Raw genomic sequence first — 15,768 nt, 5'->3', positions numbered from 1 at the left:
TGAATGTCAAATGGGGATGTTTTGTCCAGCTCATGATGCAGGTTCAGCAAATCAAGTTGTGCCCTTCTTGCATCATAGAGTTCAGCTCCAGTTCTGCTCTTACCAACGTTTTGTTGTCCCAGAATCTGTCCTCTGAAATTCCTCTATAATGTGCTGTCTTTAAAAATGTCCTTAGATCCATTCACCTGATCCCTTGTCCTGCATTTTGAGAGTGTGCAGCTGTGTTAGCAAGCAGAGCAGGATAACCAAACCCCGTAGCAGTGACCGTGATGCCCAAGAAGGAACCAAGCCAATTAGACCTTCCTTTCTCCATCTGGGTTTGCAGAGAAAATACCTTCTGAGCAGAGCAGATTCTCCACCAAGTAACCGCAGTAAGGACTATGCATGCCTTGAGCACTTACAATTCCCTTGTTAACTGTACCCTGCTATTTTCTTTACTCAGAGCACACATAAGTGAAGAGCTCAAGGAACTGATCCTACGCATGCTCGATAAAAATCCAGAAACAAGGATAACAGTCCCTGAAATTAAGGTAAATTGGACATTGATATTATAGTCTTTTGTCTCAGCTGATTTTCTTGTTTCTTTGGTACCTTCTAATGAGGCAGAGCTGTTCCCAGTGTTTGTTTTGGGAGCTTTCTCTGGCACGCTGCCTTGGAAAGGGAGGGTGCTCATTTTGCAGCATGTGTAACAGCTCTGTTGCTGCTGCTTGCTTGGGGAATATTGACAAAAGCTTTCTTGTTTACTTATTTAAATTAAAATTACTCAAAGCAGGCTGATCCTTGGCGAATCCCTGGGAGAATCAACATTGTCATGGGGACTGCTAGCTGCAGAGCCTGTGCTGTCAGCGTTGGACCTGTGTTACGGGGGCTAGAAGTGTATTCCTCCTCTGGTTGCTTGTGTGATCAATGGCCTCAAGGCAGCACGTTTCTTTCTACCAGCTTTACTTGGGAGGCACCTATTAATACAGAGAACGAATAGGTCTGGTAGAGCATAATGTTTCACAAGGCTTGGCTTCGTTCTGTTTCTGCGTAGGCTTTTTGTCCTCATGTTACTCCCCGACCAAGGCCTTGGACCTGCTGAGTGCTCTCAAGATTTCCATAGAGATCCATCAGCATCCTCTGCAGGGCAAACAGTTCTTCCTTGCTTTGTCTCAGGCCAACACCAGCACATTTGCCACCAAAGCTGACAGCAGGACAATTGAACTTTGAGAAGAAATGTGATGTTGCTTCCTTCCCTGCCCAGGAGGCCACAGCTAGTGATGGTGGGAAGTGCTTTGGAGCTGTATTTAAGTGATTTCACTTGGCAGCTCTTGCAGGCACTTCATGTGCAAACCTGAGCCCTGTAAGAACCCTGGGGAGAAGGGCAGAGCAGGGTGCTGGATCTTACCAATGGCTGAGCACTGAAGGTGCTTGATGTGCTTGAGGACCTGTGTTGGGCACTGAAAGAGCACATGTCTCTAGCACCAGGCTGGGCTCAGCCCAGGGCCTTGAACACTGCTTTTCTCATGTTCACAACCAAGGAAACCGTCCTATGAAAGGCATTAGAAAACAGGTAGCTTTCCTCTGCTGTTCCTACAAGTGAGACGATAGCCAAGCAGCTTCTTGGCAGAGGTGGCTGTGGAGTGACTGCCACCATCACTGAAGGCCTTGGCCAGAGGAATCCAACCCAGAAAGTACAGGAGAGCCCGACACTTGCGGCTGATGTACTCCAGACATCTCCCCCTGTATTTGTATTCACAGGCTAATCCCAAGGAGCTGCTTCCTTGTGAAGTAGCATACAGCTGGCCACATGGCATTGGGGCTCCAGCTTTGGCTTCTTGCATAGTTAGATGTTTCTAAGTGGCTGTTCCAGGCTTCCTTCTCCTCCTCCCTGGATTTCTTCCCTTTTGTTTTCCCCTGTTTTCAGACTCCCCTCCTCTTCCTTTTTCGTCTTCCTTACTTGCAAGATAAAATCCTGACATGGCTACAAATGTTCTTGTGCTGGTGAGCATTAGCTCCACGCTGCTTCTTAGATGTGATCATTTATAGTTGATACATCTCTGATGTCTACATTGAAGATAAACATGGCAAAAGCTGGAATGAGGTGGTAAAATTATATATGGGGTTTAGGCTGGACAAATATCTTAACTGCTCTGCCAGCTGGGTTTGGAATTGCTGTTCACCATGAAAATAAATCAAGCAAATCGTTTCGCATGAGGAACATTGAACATATGGCTAGGCAGAGTCCTCTCCCTGGCTGAAATGTTTGCAAGCCCCCAGCAGACTGTGGGGTTTAGTGCACTGCTTTCACTTAAGGCTGGACATGGTGATGTGCCTTTGAAAAGAATTGTAAGTACAATTAATGATCTTTGAAAAATGTAACTTAAGTGCTGTAAAGAAGCTGATCGCTAATCCCTTGGAGAACACTCTGGACACCTGCATCCAACTCATCTAAATGGCAGTAGGCAGTGCGTATCCATCCTAATTAAACTCCTCGTCCTGGAGGGTGAGGCGGGCATTTCTACCCACCACACTGGAGGATGCTGTCCCTGACAGGCAAAACATCCAGCCCTGCATTTGGGTAGCAGAGACCCTCACCCCATCCTGCCGACAGCACCCTTCCACAGCAACACGGCAGCGACAGGGAGGGATGGTGGGAAACTGCCTTCTCTTTCCTTTGTGGGTGTGCAGAGGTTTATGTGCTGCCCAGGTAGCAAGGTGTGTTATTTTACTATTTATGTAGGCAGGAGGCCATTGCAGTAGCATGAAGCCTCAGTACTGAGACCCCTTTTAAGCACCTAAACCCATGTTTGTGCAGATGCATAGATGATCTTGATTCTTCCAAGTAGTGAGCACATGTAACCCTAGATGAAATGTGTGCCTATGAGAGAAAAAGATGAAAAAGCTCTGGATAACTCATATTTTCAAAGTGTTTCAAACTTGATTCAGACGGTGCCGGGTTCCTCCAACATGCCGGTTGGTGGCAGTGAGTGCAACAGCACTTGGCATTAGGGGTGCCATCTTGGTAATTCCAAGGGAGCTGGTTGAACCGCATCGCTGGAAGTGGAAAATGGAGCAATACCGACAGCTTACCGCCGTAACCTGTCCTGTGCCCCCATTTCTGTCTCATCACTGACATCATAGCGCTCTGTAGAAGGGAGGCCTACAGCTGTCTGTGTGTTCCTCCCCATGCAGGTGCATCCGTGGCTCACCAAGAGTGGCGAGGAGCCGCTGCCGCTGGAGGAAGAGCACTGTACTGCGGTGGAGGTGACAGAGGAAGAGGTGAAGAACTCTGTGAAGACTATCCCGAGTTTGCCAGCTGTGGTATGTATAAACCACAACCGCATCCTCTGCATGGGTCAAGAGCATGGTACTATGCTGAAGTTCTCAACTAGTGGAGGAGGTTTGGAGAGGGTACATGTATGCTCCTGGCATGAGAAACTTGGCCTTTCAACCCAGCATGAACTTTCTGTGTACTGAAGTATCCCGACTCTGCAGGGCCTGACTGTGTGAGCAGGCCTGTTTATATCTGTCTGGCTGCTTTCATAAAAGCTGTAGGGTCACACCCTCAAAGTGTCTGGCATCAGACATCCCAGAACACCAGAAGCATCCCAAGCGTTTTGCTTCATTAATCTAGAGGTTACAAGACACCTCATTTGGATCTTCAAATTGAAAGCTCCAAACCTGGAGGTGATGTTGCCAGAGATGCAAGAACATCTGCCCACAGAGTATATAGCTGGCACTTGCCTGCCAGCCCTGGGGGAACCACGAGTGGGTTCAGGGCTCTCGGCAGTTTGTGTGTAGCCAGCTGGAGGTCTGCTATAGGCAATTTACGATGATGCAGGTGCCTTTGGGGGGGATTTCATGGGGAGAGAAGTGCTGAGCACAACAAGGACCTGTTTTCCCAGCTCTTGTAGTGTGAAGTTAACATAGTTAACGCTTGCCCCAACAGCTGGCTGGGGGAATGAACACAGTCCTTTCCCCTTGATAGCAGGGCCTTTGCCTTTGACCCACAGGAGCTGGTGGCACTCCCTGGGAAGTGTCTGCCTGGGAAGGTGGCCCAGGGGAGCTCTGGTGCCGCCTCCTCACAGGCTTGGACCACCATGAGTGACAGTCAGCAGCGTCGGCTTCGCCTCTTGCCAGCAGTGGTCTGCGTCCAGGGGTCTGAGCTCGCAGCCTGCGCGAGTGGCCTTGACACTGCCTGGAAGTCACATAGCTGTTCTCTGCGTTTCTCTAGTTCATGCTCTAGTTGGGGTGCTATTAAATGTCTGTTGAATTATTAAAGAAGCTGTTGTTAGACTCCTTTGAACTAGCTTCAAGGGGGTGGTATGTCAGTCCTGCTGTTCTCACTGATCTGTTTTCCTTCCTCAAAGATCCTAGTGAAGGCCATGCTAAGGAAACGCTCCTTTGGAAATCCGTTTGAGGTTCAGACCAGGCGGGAGGAGAGGTCCATGTCTGCTCCAGGGAACTTACTGATGTACGTATATACAGCTTTACCTGGCTCTGCTCCACATGCAGAGTAAAGGTGTATGGGGAGGATGAAGGAAGCAGTTTGCAAATCTTTTTCGTAGCATTCAAGGACAAAACTTCTTTCTAAATCAATACTGAGGCTAAAATCTACCTCAAGTCCTCTAGGGTTAAAATCCAATGCAGTCAAGCAGCCTAAGTACTCTTTTTATAGATGCAGTTCTGTCTGTAAGATGGGTTTTGCCTAAACGCATATGAGGTGCTAAACTTGGATCTGTTTTTTAACCTGTTTGTTTATAATACACTGTGATCAAAGATCCATTAGAGATTGGTGAACTAAAATAAGTTTAATTAGAGTCTAGCCTGGATATGTATTGGAGGGTTTAATTCTTCTCTTTTTTTTATGGACAACAGAAGAGGCACCAGATGAGCAGTTTGCATGTTTTATAAGCTGGAAATGAGATGATGTGGTTTGTCTGTGGTCTGGGGCCCAAGTCTGGGCAGAGACACCATGGAGATACATGGACAGACAGTGGAGACCATTTTGACATTGCTCTTTCATTTGAGAAAACATACAGTGTTTTTTCACACACCCAGTTGTGAAATGGTGGAACACATTGCAATGGAATATTTAGGAGGCAGGATATGAATGACTATACTGGGATTAAAAAGGGAGTAGACAAATTAAATGCTATTAGATTCGTCAACAGATTTTAAATACAATGGCCTGGATGTACAGGGATGGTGGCAGAATTTCTCTGTCCTTTACTTGACTCTTGCCTTTTCTCCCTCATGTTGGTCACCCATCCCTTTCAGAGCCAGGTTTCTGGGCTGTCGGTCCAGTAAGTAACAGCTGGACCATTAGCCTGACCTGGGACAGTTACTTTCATGTTGTCACCCTGCAGAACCTATAAGGCTGCAGGTCACAACAAAGCTGTGTTGTACCAGAATGATCGTTTTCCATCCAAAATCCCAGTACCATGCCTAGCAGACTCCCACAAGGGTGTGCTAAGAGTCACTGCACCTTTGACAATGCAAACAGAGGAGTGTCTCTCGATGGTATGTAGGGATTTAAGGGCTCAGCCCAGTTAAGGTTGCTGATGCTTTAGGGCCCAGCTGTGTATTGGAGACTTAGTGAAGGCCTTGCCTTTGAGTCCCGGACCAGCTAATGTTAAGACACCCGTTTAACAGTTAAACACCCTATACATGAGTGCTGCTGAAGAGCATGGCAGTCACGGCTCCTTTGCCAATTTAGCACAAGGGATTTGTCCTCATTTGTTGCCCTTGGCTCATTGCCTTCCAAATTAGTTATTGCTAATTTGACACACGTTCCTGCCCGTATCTTCACTATCATTCCTGGTCACTGTATTGCATTGCTCTGAGATGGAAGAACTTTTACTAAATTTGAAGATGTCCAAAAAAAAAAGTGAATGGTCTTTGAATGTGCCGATTCTCCACTGCGCTAACCCCTATACTTAATTTCTTAATCTCATGCCATCAGTACTAGTTGACTTTATCCTAAATTAATTCATGCACAACTGGAGGTTTGAGAACACATCTCAAAACCCTTCTGTTTAAAAGACAGACATTGGCAAAGTCTCTTCAACGAAGTGTTGTGTATTAAACACTACTGCAGGGATGTCTTTTTTAAGGACTGTGGATTATTATTTCAAACTTTGAAAAATGCTAGACTGGTTGGATATAATGTTTTAAATTTAAAAAGATTTGTTGAATCTAATGACATTGATTTTTAAGTAAACCAAGTCTAAATGGGAATGTTCATTGGTAATCAAGAGTTATCTCTTGATTACAGTGTTATTTCCACAGGGGCAAAGAAAGCTAGACACTAAACCCATCCAGTTCTTAATTCATAGTGGGTTGTTCTGTAGTAAAACCACCCTTAACACACGTATAAAATATAACATCAGTGCAAATGTTACGTACAGCACTGTGTTAGTTAAAATAAGTTTTGAGTAAGTCTGCATGACTATAAATACCTAGGACTTAGTGGGAACAGATAATACTGTTGTAGCATAAAGGCTCTGCAGAGTTCCTGCATGTCAGGAACCATTTCCACACTCATAGCTGGACAGGGGACCCGAAAAGTGGGACTTGTCAGAAGGGCAGTGCCGGCAGCCGTCGCCGCTCTCTGGCGACGCTGCCATGTGGCTGCCCACAAGGAGCTGAGAGAAAAACAAGTCACAAGTTCCCAAGCTCTCCACCACAGAGCTTCTCCTCCCCAGTGACAGTGTCTTTCAAGAGAAATGAATCACCTCTTGTCATATTGCATCTCCTCCCAGTTATAGGTGGTGAATAACTTGTTGTGTTTCTATATAAGAAAAAAGAAAAGTTATTAGAAAACTCCAGTTTCACACTCAATTTATTTAATTAGGCTGCATGTGAAATTGCCAGAGCCCCGCTCACTGCTGCGTCAAGCACCTTACATCTGTGCCCATACTGAGATTATATTCTGCAGGAAATCCTCTGACAGCTGATTCTGCTTTCTGGTATTTCTAATTGGTGGTTCTTAAAATGGATTTTTCCTTTAAGAAAATACAAAGAGAAAGGAGCCATTTTAACAGCTCCCTCTTTGGGATTTGGAGAGGAGGAAACTAAATCATGTGGTTGAATCTTATTTTTTAATTTCTTCCTGCATTACCTGTACACAGTGTGCTGGGCTCTGTTCTTGGAATTGCTTCGTGCAGAAGCTGCATGTGCAGAAGTCTTTGTGATAGCAGGAGGTCTTTCATGTTTCCACAGCCTTTGTTCCTTTGGAGGACACCATTAAGACACCAGTGATTTGAAATAGTTCTTAAATTAGTACTGGGAGGAGAGAGGGATTTTTTAGCACTCCTTAGACCTGAAAGAAGCAAGTCCTCTCCTGTGTGTTATTTATTGCTTTGGTTAATAGCACTGAAAAGTTACAAAGGCAGCTGTTAAAATGGCAAGCACAATCACCAGATAGAAGGAACTAAAATGAAGATGCCCCCGTTTAGCAATTCTTGTTTTGCAATGTTTACCTCTCCCACGAGAGCACCTCCGCACCCCTAGAAGCGGGCTGTGAGTGCTGCCGGCCGTCACGTTACCCTGCGAGCTGTGCGGTGGCTGGGTGGCACCGGATCCTGCCATTCGTGCAGGACGTCCCAGCAGATGCAGGGGTTCATCGAGCTTTGCAGATCGTGCAGAACATGGCCAGGTTCAAGCCTGTCATTAATGGTGGCTGCAGAAGCAACCGATCGTTTTTACTTTTTTTTCCCAGTTGCAGAGTATTTTTTAAATCCAGTTGTTTAGCGTTCATAGCTAGGTTCTGGGTTTGTTAGCAGTGTTTGCTACATTTCTTCTGCCTGCTCTAGATTTCTCCTAATTGAGTCAGCACTGGCTTCACCACATTTTATTACTCTCATTTATTGCAACTACTAACTATCAAATTAATTGCTGTGTTTTGACAGACCCAATTTACTTTCCCATTATGGCTGCTATTACTATTGATGAAAGGTGGTTGTCAGCTCCTGTAGGGGTGATCAGTCTGTATTTAGAAAGCCTACCCTGTTTCCAGCCTCTCCAAAAAGAGGGCAAAAGAGCCGTCACTGCCCTTAGGGCCATACTATCCATGTAGGCTAGGCATGAGCAAGCCAGGGGGAGTGGGAGGTAAAAAAATGGCTGACCCAGGTCTCCAGGCAGAAATAGCTTCTCCCGAAACAGCAGAGAGGTACGTGCCTTGTGGGGGCTTTGTGCTGAGAAAGTCCTAGGGCTCAGTGCCGTAGGGCTGCTCAAAAATAGGCTGAAGAGATCCCCCTAGGGCAGCCACATCTACAGCATCATCTTTGACAAGGGAACAGCTGCAAGCTGGGTTTAAATTTGCCAAATGTTTCCACTGAAGATGCTCCCTTGGTCTCTGCTAGTGCTCGGTGTCTGTCTCTCCAGTCCTGGGAAGATTTCGGGTAGGTAACGCATAGATGCCGTCAGAACAGAGTCAAACCCAACCAAAAGCCGTATCGATTTTCACTGTAAAGAAAAGAACTCTGTGTCTCGTGGGAAGAGCCGTGCCCCGCAGTGCCGGTGGGTATCACCATAGTCTATGTATGGACCAAGGCACTGACCGTGGCACAGGACTTTCCTCTGGCAAAGACCACCATGAGCCAGACCCTCCAGTGAGTGGCCCCATGCTCGTGTGGCTCTGCCCATGCTGAGCACAGCCCATGCGTGCCCCATTGCACGTGGTGGTGGTGGTGACAGCATGACCATGATAGGACACAAAACCCCCAGAGGTGCCAAATTACAGGAAAGGAAAAAAAAAAAAGGAAAGCACAGCTGGACGTCAGCAGGATGCTGGAAGCAATCTGGAGCTTTCAGCAGCAGTAGAGGCTGGAGTGGGTCTGTACCAGTGCTACCAGTGCCAATCCTACTCTGTCCTTTGGGCTGCAAACAAACATGGCTGATGCTCCATCCTCCATTTCACTCTGCTCGCTAGCCTTGTTGGGTACAGAAATATAAGCTCCTTTGCCTGCTGCCATCATCTTCATGATTGCTTTCTTCCTTTGTCTCATTGTTTTGCTCTCAGGGACAGAGTCCTCTTAAACACATCTGTATACTTGCATCCATCTTTAAGGTAATTCTGTGTTTGTTTTTCCCCTGGGTGCTGTAGAAATGTGTGTCCTCTCCTCAGCCTGTGTGATTTGTGTGCTAGTGAGAGCATTTGGCTCCATCCTTCCTCCCTGTAGGAGCAATTTTACTGCAGTTTTTCTGTGTGTGACACTAATGTTTATGTATGCTTTTTTTAATTATTATTATTTGTGGTTCTTTGGCATTTCAGCCTTCTTTAGGGGAGGAGGGGTGAAAAAAGCCAGTTGGGTTTTAGCAGGAGCTGCTGCTCAGCCCCACGTTCACAGAGGAAGAACCAAGAACCACAGAATTTGGGAGAGGTTAAGGCTGAACTTTGTAATTGGGGATTAGGTTTAATATTTAGTGGTTATGCAAAAGAAATAGAGGCAGAGCCTTCTCTGCTCCGGCCACTCCACCATTCCCCTGCACTCCTGTCTCTGACGCCATGCTGGGAGGGCGCTGAGCTGACCGAAATTGTCCGCTCTGTGCGATCACCCACCCTGCCTCAGCCGGGACTTCTTTAAGTCATGGTCATTTGTCCGACCTGTTGCACAGACCCTTCTAGGAAGCAGTTGGTCCCATCAATTCTGTTAAATAACAAAATAACATTCAGTGCAAATTGTGACAAACTGCTTACAAAGAGCTCAGAGTGTAAGTCCCAGCATCTAGTGCTTAGGCCGGACACAGCCGCCACCCAGGCCTGGGGAGATCTGGTCTGGGCTGAGAGACCAGGAAACAACCACACGCCTCCCGATGCCTTTGGGAGCAGCCGCGCGGCTCTGGAGGCTCTGGCTGGCCTAGTTTACCGCTCCGAGACGAACGGATGAGCTCAAGCCGGGATGCTGCCTGCTCCGAGTGAGGAGGGACTTGCAGAGGTTCTCCAAAAATAGGTAGGAGGAGGCAGGCGGGGAGGGTGGGGACTGACGTGGTGCCGCCGGTGGCAGCTGGTGCCACTGCCTGCTGCTGTCTTTTCCATAGAGAGGAAGGGGACATCACCACTCTAGACAAGGGCAGATTATTGGTATTTAACGGGGACTCGGTGGAGGAATGAAGCACTTACCAGGAGTGTGGGTGTGCTCTGATCCAGCTCTTTGTAGGCTGTCGCACTCCATCCCCGTGCTGTGCTGCCTGCGTTTCGGAGGGAAGTGCTGTGAGGCTCGTTCCTCGCCGGGCACGAAACACTCCGTGTAAATACTGAGTGGCTGTGATCTTCCTGCAGCTGTTACCAGCAGTGCGCTCTCCTGGGTGATTGCACGGGTCAGGCTTCGCTCGCCTGGGGTTTAAAAAATGTAGCAGAATTACAGTCTTTTTTCTTAAAAAGAATTATTTAATGGAGATTCACGTTCGGCCTCAGACCTTACAGCACAAGCCCCATCTCCCATGCAGACTGCAGAGCGCTGACGCCTTGATCCCTACCGCCGTACGTGTAACTGGAGTTAAGCTAATAGCACCGCACGGGTGTTGTGTCAACCTGTTTTGCGTTGCACCCTCCCGCAAGGCGCTGGCAGAGGCAGACGCCGCTCGGGGCAGCAGGGGAGCGTTGAATGCACCCGGGCACGGAGCAGGCTCGGCAGGACGCACCTCGTGCTGTGCGGGGCTGCCTGCGCCGTGCCGGAGAGAGGAGCCTCTGCTGCTACCTGGGGTGATAAATCATTTAAAGAGGGTGATGAAGGCGCCGAAGATGGGGCTGTTCCTCAGCCTCCCCCACATGGAAACGGTCCACGCTCTGGGCTCAAGGTCAGGTTTGTCACAGGGCTTTGCTGGAGCAGGGGGAGAAGGGAACGTGATTTTTTATTATTTCTGGTTTCTGCAAAATTTCATATAGGCCTACGTGTGCTTTCAGCGTCGTTCCCTGCCAGACAATAACCCCAGAGCCCCAGACCCACGCTTCCCGAACACGGTGTGCTCCAGGCACCTGGAGCAGCACTGACTCTCCACTGCCCAGTTGGCTGGTCCACGCAGACTGATTCTCCTGCAGCCGGGCTGGTGCGGGTGGGGCCAGGCACCCTGGCAGACGCAGGTGCTTGGGGTAGCATCACCTCCGTTATCCTGTGGATATCTTCATGATGGAGAAACAAGCATTTTAGGTGCAAGTCATCTGCCTGCCGTAGGTCTCTGCTGGGGGCTGCTGTGGATGGCACCTGGAGGTGTCACGTTTTCTCCGTTCAGTCTAGAGCAGCGACAGCTTTCTCTGGTCACATCTGAGCGATGGGCTGTTCTATGGATGGCTGGGCCGAGTGGAGGTGTTACTCCTCAAGGAATAAAAAAAGCTCAAGCCTGCATGGGAGAACATTGAAAATTAGGAGTAGGAGGACAAGGTTGAAGGTGTCATGGTGTATGTACAATGCAAGTTAAGTTACCTTGGCTGTGTTTGAAGGACTGCTGCTCTCAGGTGCTGAGCTGTTTTGGGGACCGGACAAACTCACAGAAACTGAAATCAAGCAGCTCTTGTGTAGGGAGAACTGGGTTGTGGTAGAAGCATACATTTTTTTACTGCCATTTACAGCGGGGCTTTGGAGAAACAGTTACGGTATCAAGCCATCACTCTTATCTTTTAGAAAAAAAAAAAAAAAGTAATTCAGATTAAAGAAAAGCAAACCAGAACTCCCCAAATACAAACTAGGTAATTTTGGAAACATTTTCTGTAAGACTTTCTCCAAGAACCAGATGCCTCCTCATGATGCTGCAGATGGGAGAAGAGCCCTCGGGGAAATGCAATGCTCAGTCCTTGGGGCACGGAGACCAAGCAAGCGTATAGGCTTGAGTTGCACAGCACTGCAGCGCATCGAGCTGGGATACTGCAGAGCTGTTTAACGTGGCACCAGCACAACAGGCTGGTTTGTTGCTACTCCCTCTTAATATTGATGTTGTTGACCTGGGTTGTCTGTTGGAAAAAATAACCACCTGCTGTATTTCTTGCATTGGTATGTGCCTATAATCTCTTTATTTCCTTGCTGTTTGTGTAGAAAAGAAGGGAGCAGAGAAGGAGGCAGGGACCCGGAGCTGCCTGACGTGCGTGAAGATGAAGCTACGTCCTGAAGCTGCCTGGCTGTTGCAGGCTGGTTGCTCACGTGCTGCTGCTGTTGTACCCATCGTGGTGTTGTCTACACATCTGCCCTCATCGCCAAGTCCAGGGCCTGCAAAGCAAAAAAAAAAAAACAAAAAAAAAAAACCAACAACAACAACAACAAAAAACAACCAAAAAAAAACAACAAAAAAACCCCAACCAACAAAAAAACCCACAAAACAGACCAACCCAGAAAACCAGGAAGGAGGAACAGAGTGGCAATAAGGAGAAGAGTGAGCCCTTGGGCAGCGCAGCTGGCAGAGGGCTGGCTCGGCCTCGTGGGCGGCCGCGTTCCTTGTGCGAGGCATGCGTGCGCTCCTCCGTGTGTGCCTTGCTCTCTACTTGTGCTTCACGTGTGGGCTTTGTAGTTGGGTGTCTTGGCCGACAAATGTGGTTTTATTTTTAATGCAGCAAACCAAATGTTGTCTCATGGGTTGCTCGCCCTGGAGACTTCCTCCTTGCTTTTTTGGCATTCTCTATTTCAAGCATCAGGAAAAAAAAAATTGCATTAGAGCCAGGTCTTATTTCTGAGAGTGACTTTTATTTAATGCACGGGTAAAGGACCTCTGTATACCAGGACACATCCTGCTCCTGTTGGAGTTGACAGCAAAATTTCTATGGATATCAGTTAAATGGGGATGAGATCTTCTTCGTTTTGGAGTGAGCACTGTCACTCTCTATGCCTTTTTCTCTTTTTCCCCTCTCTTTTCTTATCCCTCAGTTTTGCACAGTGCATATCCTGCCAGCTTTGATGGCTTTAGTCAGGGCAATGTTGTAAAACAGAAGAACTACACGATATTCCCTGTAATGTGCAATGAGCCTTTGAACGTCGTAGAGATCTGGAGCCCTGGGATATGCCGTTACACGGCAAGGCTTAGTGCACCGAGGACATCTGCTAACCAAGCGTGCTCTTCCCAAAGAGCTGGGATTGCCCTCCATCAGCTGCAGCCAGTCCGGCGCACACGGACGTTGTTCTCAAAGCTGAAAAGAAGTGGCAGGTTTGGGCTTATTTTATTTAAGGGTGGTTTCCTTTCCCTCATTCATCTCTTTGCTCCTTTAAAATTATGTACCTGATGCTTTTAAACTTTAATTTCCTGATAAATGACCCAAACTGGGAGAGCTCCCTAGGATGGAAAATGTTGGTGGAGGGTTTTTAGACTAAGGAAAGCTACAGAACACGAGATCAAAACTTGATCTTTTGGGTTTTTGAAGGCTTTAATTTTTAATTTTATTTTAAGACTGTAATTTTTATGCACATGCTGATGCTGCTGTTTTATCCATAGATTGCTTCTAAACTTGGTATTAGAAGCTTTATCTCTACAGTTTGACAACAGGTGAGAGATTGCACTTAAAAGGGCAAATGCAGCTATTTCAGTGGCTGTTGACTGTATGGACTGTGTGTATAATCAGGAATTTCACTCTTGCACTCAGAGAGCAAAAACCAGTGACATCAATCCGTCAAAATTTACGTCAAGATTTTCCCTTGAGCTTTGTGGGGTCTGAACATGCCCCTGGGAAGCCAGCGGGTTTGGATTCTTATTTTACAGCACTTAAATAAAGGACACAATTAAATTTGGTTCCTACATAACCACATTACTGTCTTATTTTAGGTTAATTCTGAGGACTTGGCACTTTCAGTCCCCTAATTTTTTGTGCGAGGGGATACGCCTATGAGGATTGTTGGAAGTGACCGGTGTACTGGTTGTTCCCATCCTCTTTGCTGCAGTCTAGTTTGGTGGTTCCCGATGTTTTTCTAACCGGGCTTTGCTGCCGGTGCTTTCTGCCTCCCCTCGCTCGTCTGCAGCCGCCTCGCTGGGATGCCCAGAAGCAGGCGCCAGCCTGAGCTCTGCCCCACATCTCGCCTGTAAATATCGGCAGATTTAGAGTATTGCAGCTAATGTATTTTATTAAGGAGTTCTTTCATATTTTAAAGCAGGCGAGGGGATTCTGTGCTGTAAAGTTTACCGCTCTGGGCTTGCGCTCTGCATCGCCCGCACCCAGGTGGGAAATCCTGCCTGCGTTTGTGCGTCTGCCCGCACCAACTGTGCGCTCGGCATCCTCCGAGGGCCTGTGGTTCTGCTTCGGCCGTGTGCCCCGGTACCTCCCGCCGGCTGGCACGCTCGCACGCACGCTTGGATCCTGCTGCCTTGTAATGAAGATTTAAGGACCTGGTGAAAGGGAGTGAAAAATGGAGGAGGGGACTTGGCGAGGCCGAGAGCATGAGGGGGCTCTGCAAATACGGGAGGAGGCCAGGAGAGGGGACGGTCTCTGGATGCAAACAGGTCTGTGCTGGGGACCGACCGGGGTGCCGCCGGTTCCTGCTGCGCACCAGGGGCCGAGCGGAGCAGCCCCGGGGCGATGGTAGGAGCAAGCTGTCCGTCCTCCGGTTTGCAGGAACGTGGGCTCTCCAGCTGGTGCCATGGCAGAGCTCTGCTGCAGCAGGGCCGGGCTGCCGGCAGCGGGGAGGGAGGCTGCGATGCCGGGTGAGCCCCCAGCCTGCGCAGAGGGGTGACCTTGGGACAAGGACACGTCTCGGGAAGTCACCTTACCCATGGGGAGAAAAGGGAATACCAGTAATCCTTTTCCCTGTGGCTTTTCTGAGGTCTTAGCAATGCTCGAGTGGTGCTCAAGGAGCTCTTAAGACTGCCAACGTGGGCTTATTTACTGTATTTTTAATATGGTAAGAATAACTTGGGGGCAGAGAGACACTTTGCTAATCCAGCCAGTTGTTGGGATTATTCTAGCAATGCCCAAGGGGATGGGAGCTAGCGGGGCGAGGCTGCAGGAAGGCTGTTCCCAGCCTCAATTAATGCGACCAAACAAATACTCATTTACAAATTAGCTCTATGTCATGTTCCTTTAGTGGTAGCCGGAGCGCCGCTTCGGTTTTGGAGGGCAGTGGGGGAAATGGCTGTTTCTTATAATCATCCCAAAATCTGCTTTGGAAAAATTGCCCTTTCTGCTGAAAGAATCTTTCTGGAGCTGTTCCCACAGGTCCAAGAAGCAACCAGAGTTGCACAGCCGGGCTTGTGTCATACCTTGTTTACCTTATTTTAAAATAACCATCTCCAGCAAGCCCAGCCTTTTATCTGTTCAGGAACGTCATTCTCTTCAGCTAGACGGCTAAATATTTGTCTCTCTTCCCTCTGGATGAGGGTTCGGCGTGGCAGGGCTCCTCCCAGCAGCGAGCGGCGCTGGCGTGGGCGCGCTCTGACGTTCCGTACGCGCTGTGTTTTTCCCCTCCAAATCCTCGTGGGCCTGTGCTGTCCCTGGAGCGTGGGCGTCCTGTCTTCTAGAAGAGATACGGGGATGCTCTGAACTGCGTTAGCTGGGCTCTGCGTCCCGGGAGCGCTCCCCTTTTCCCCGGCCGCGTGCCGGCTCGGTTGGCTTTGATCTGCCCCAGTTGGCTTTTCCGGCTCAGGGATGGGCCCAGATTGAGAGACCCTGAAGGAAATTTCTCTTTAGGGGAAATCGCACATCTTTTTGATCTCCGGGACGCAGATTTCTCTCTGTCTTGCTCAATTAATTCCTCCAGGCCTTCGGTGTGGGAGGTAGTGCCAAGTGAAAACCCTGGTTTAGCCTCTCCTGTCTGGCATGGAGGAATACTGCAGTGAATGGCCTTAACCCTTCGGGCAGGGATGCATCGCCGCGAA

General features: G+C 48.4%; 1 protein-coding gene across 1 annotated transcript in view; it reads left to right on the top strand.

The window, feature by feature from the left end:
• The window catches only part of CAMKK1 (calcium/calmodulin-dependent protein kinase kinase 1, alpha), a 60,147-nt gene extending 48,060 nt beyond the window's left edge, over positions 1-12,087 (top strand). Inside the window, exons 12-15 of the mRNA XM_010284226.1 lie at positions 443-530; positions 3,175-3,303; positions 4,353-4,456; positions 12,015-12,087. Coding sequence (XP_010282528.1) covers positions 443-530; positions 3,175-3,303; positions 4,353-4,456; positions 12,015-12,087 — 394 coding nt within the window. The remainder of the gene's footprint in view (positions 1-442; positions 531-3,174; positions 3,304-4,352; positions 4,457-12,014) is intronic.
• Positions 12,088-15,768: the final 3,681 nt, after the last annotated feature.

Source organism: Phaethon lepturus, unplaced genomic scaffold, assembly GCF_000687285.1.
Source record: "Phaethon lepturus isolate BGI_N335 unplaced genomic scaffold, ASM68728v1 scaffold31593, whole genome shotgun sequence".
In the NCBI taxonomy this organism is placed as follows: Eukaryota; Metazoa; Chordata; class Aves; order Phaethontiformes; family Phaethontidae; genus Phaethon; species Phaethon lepturus.
Note: the sequence above shows the minus strand (reverse complement) of the source record. Positions and strands in the feature narration are given on the sequence as shown.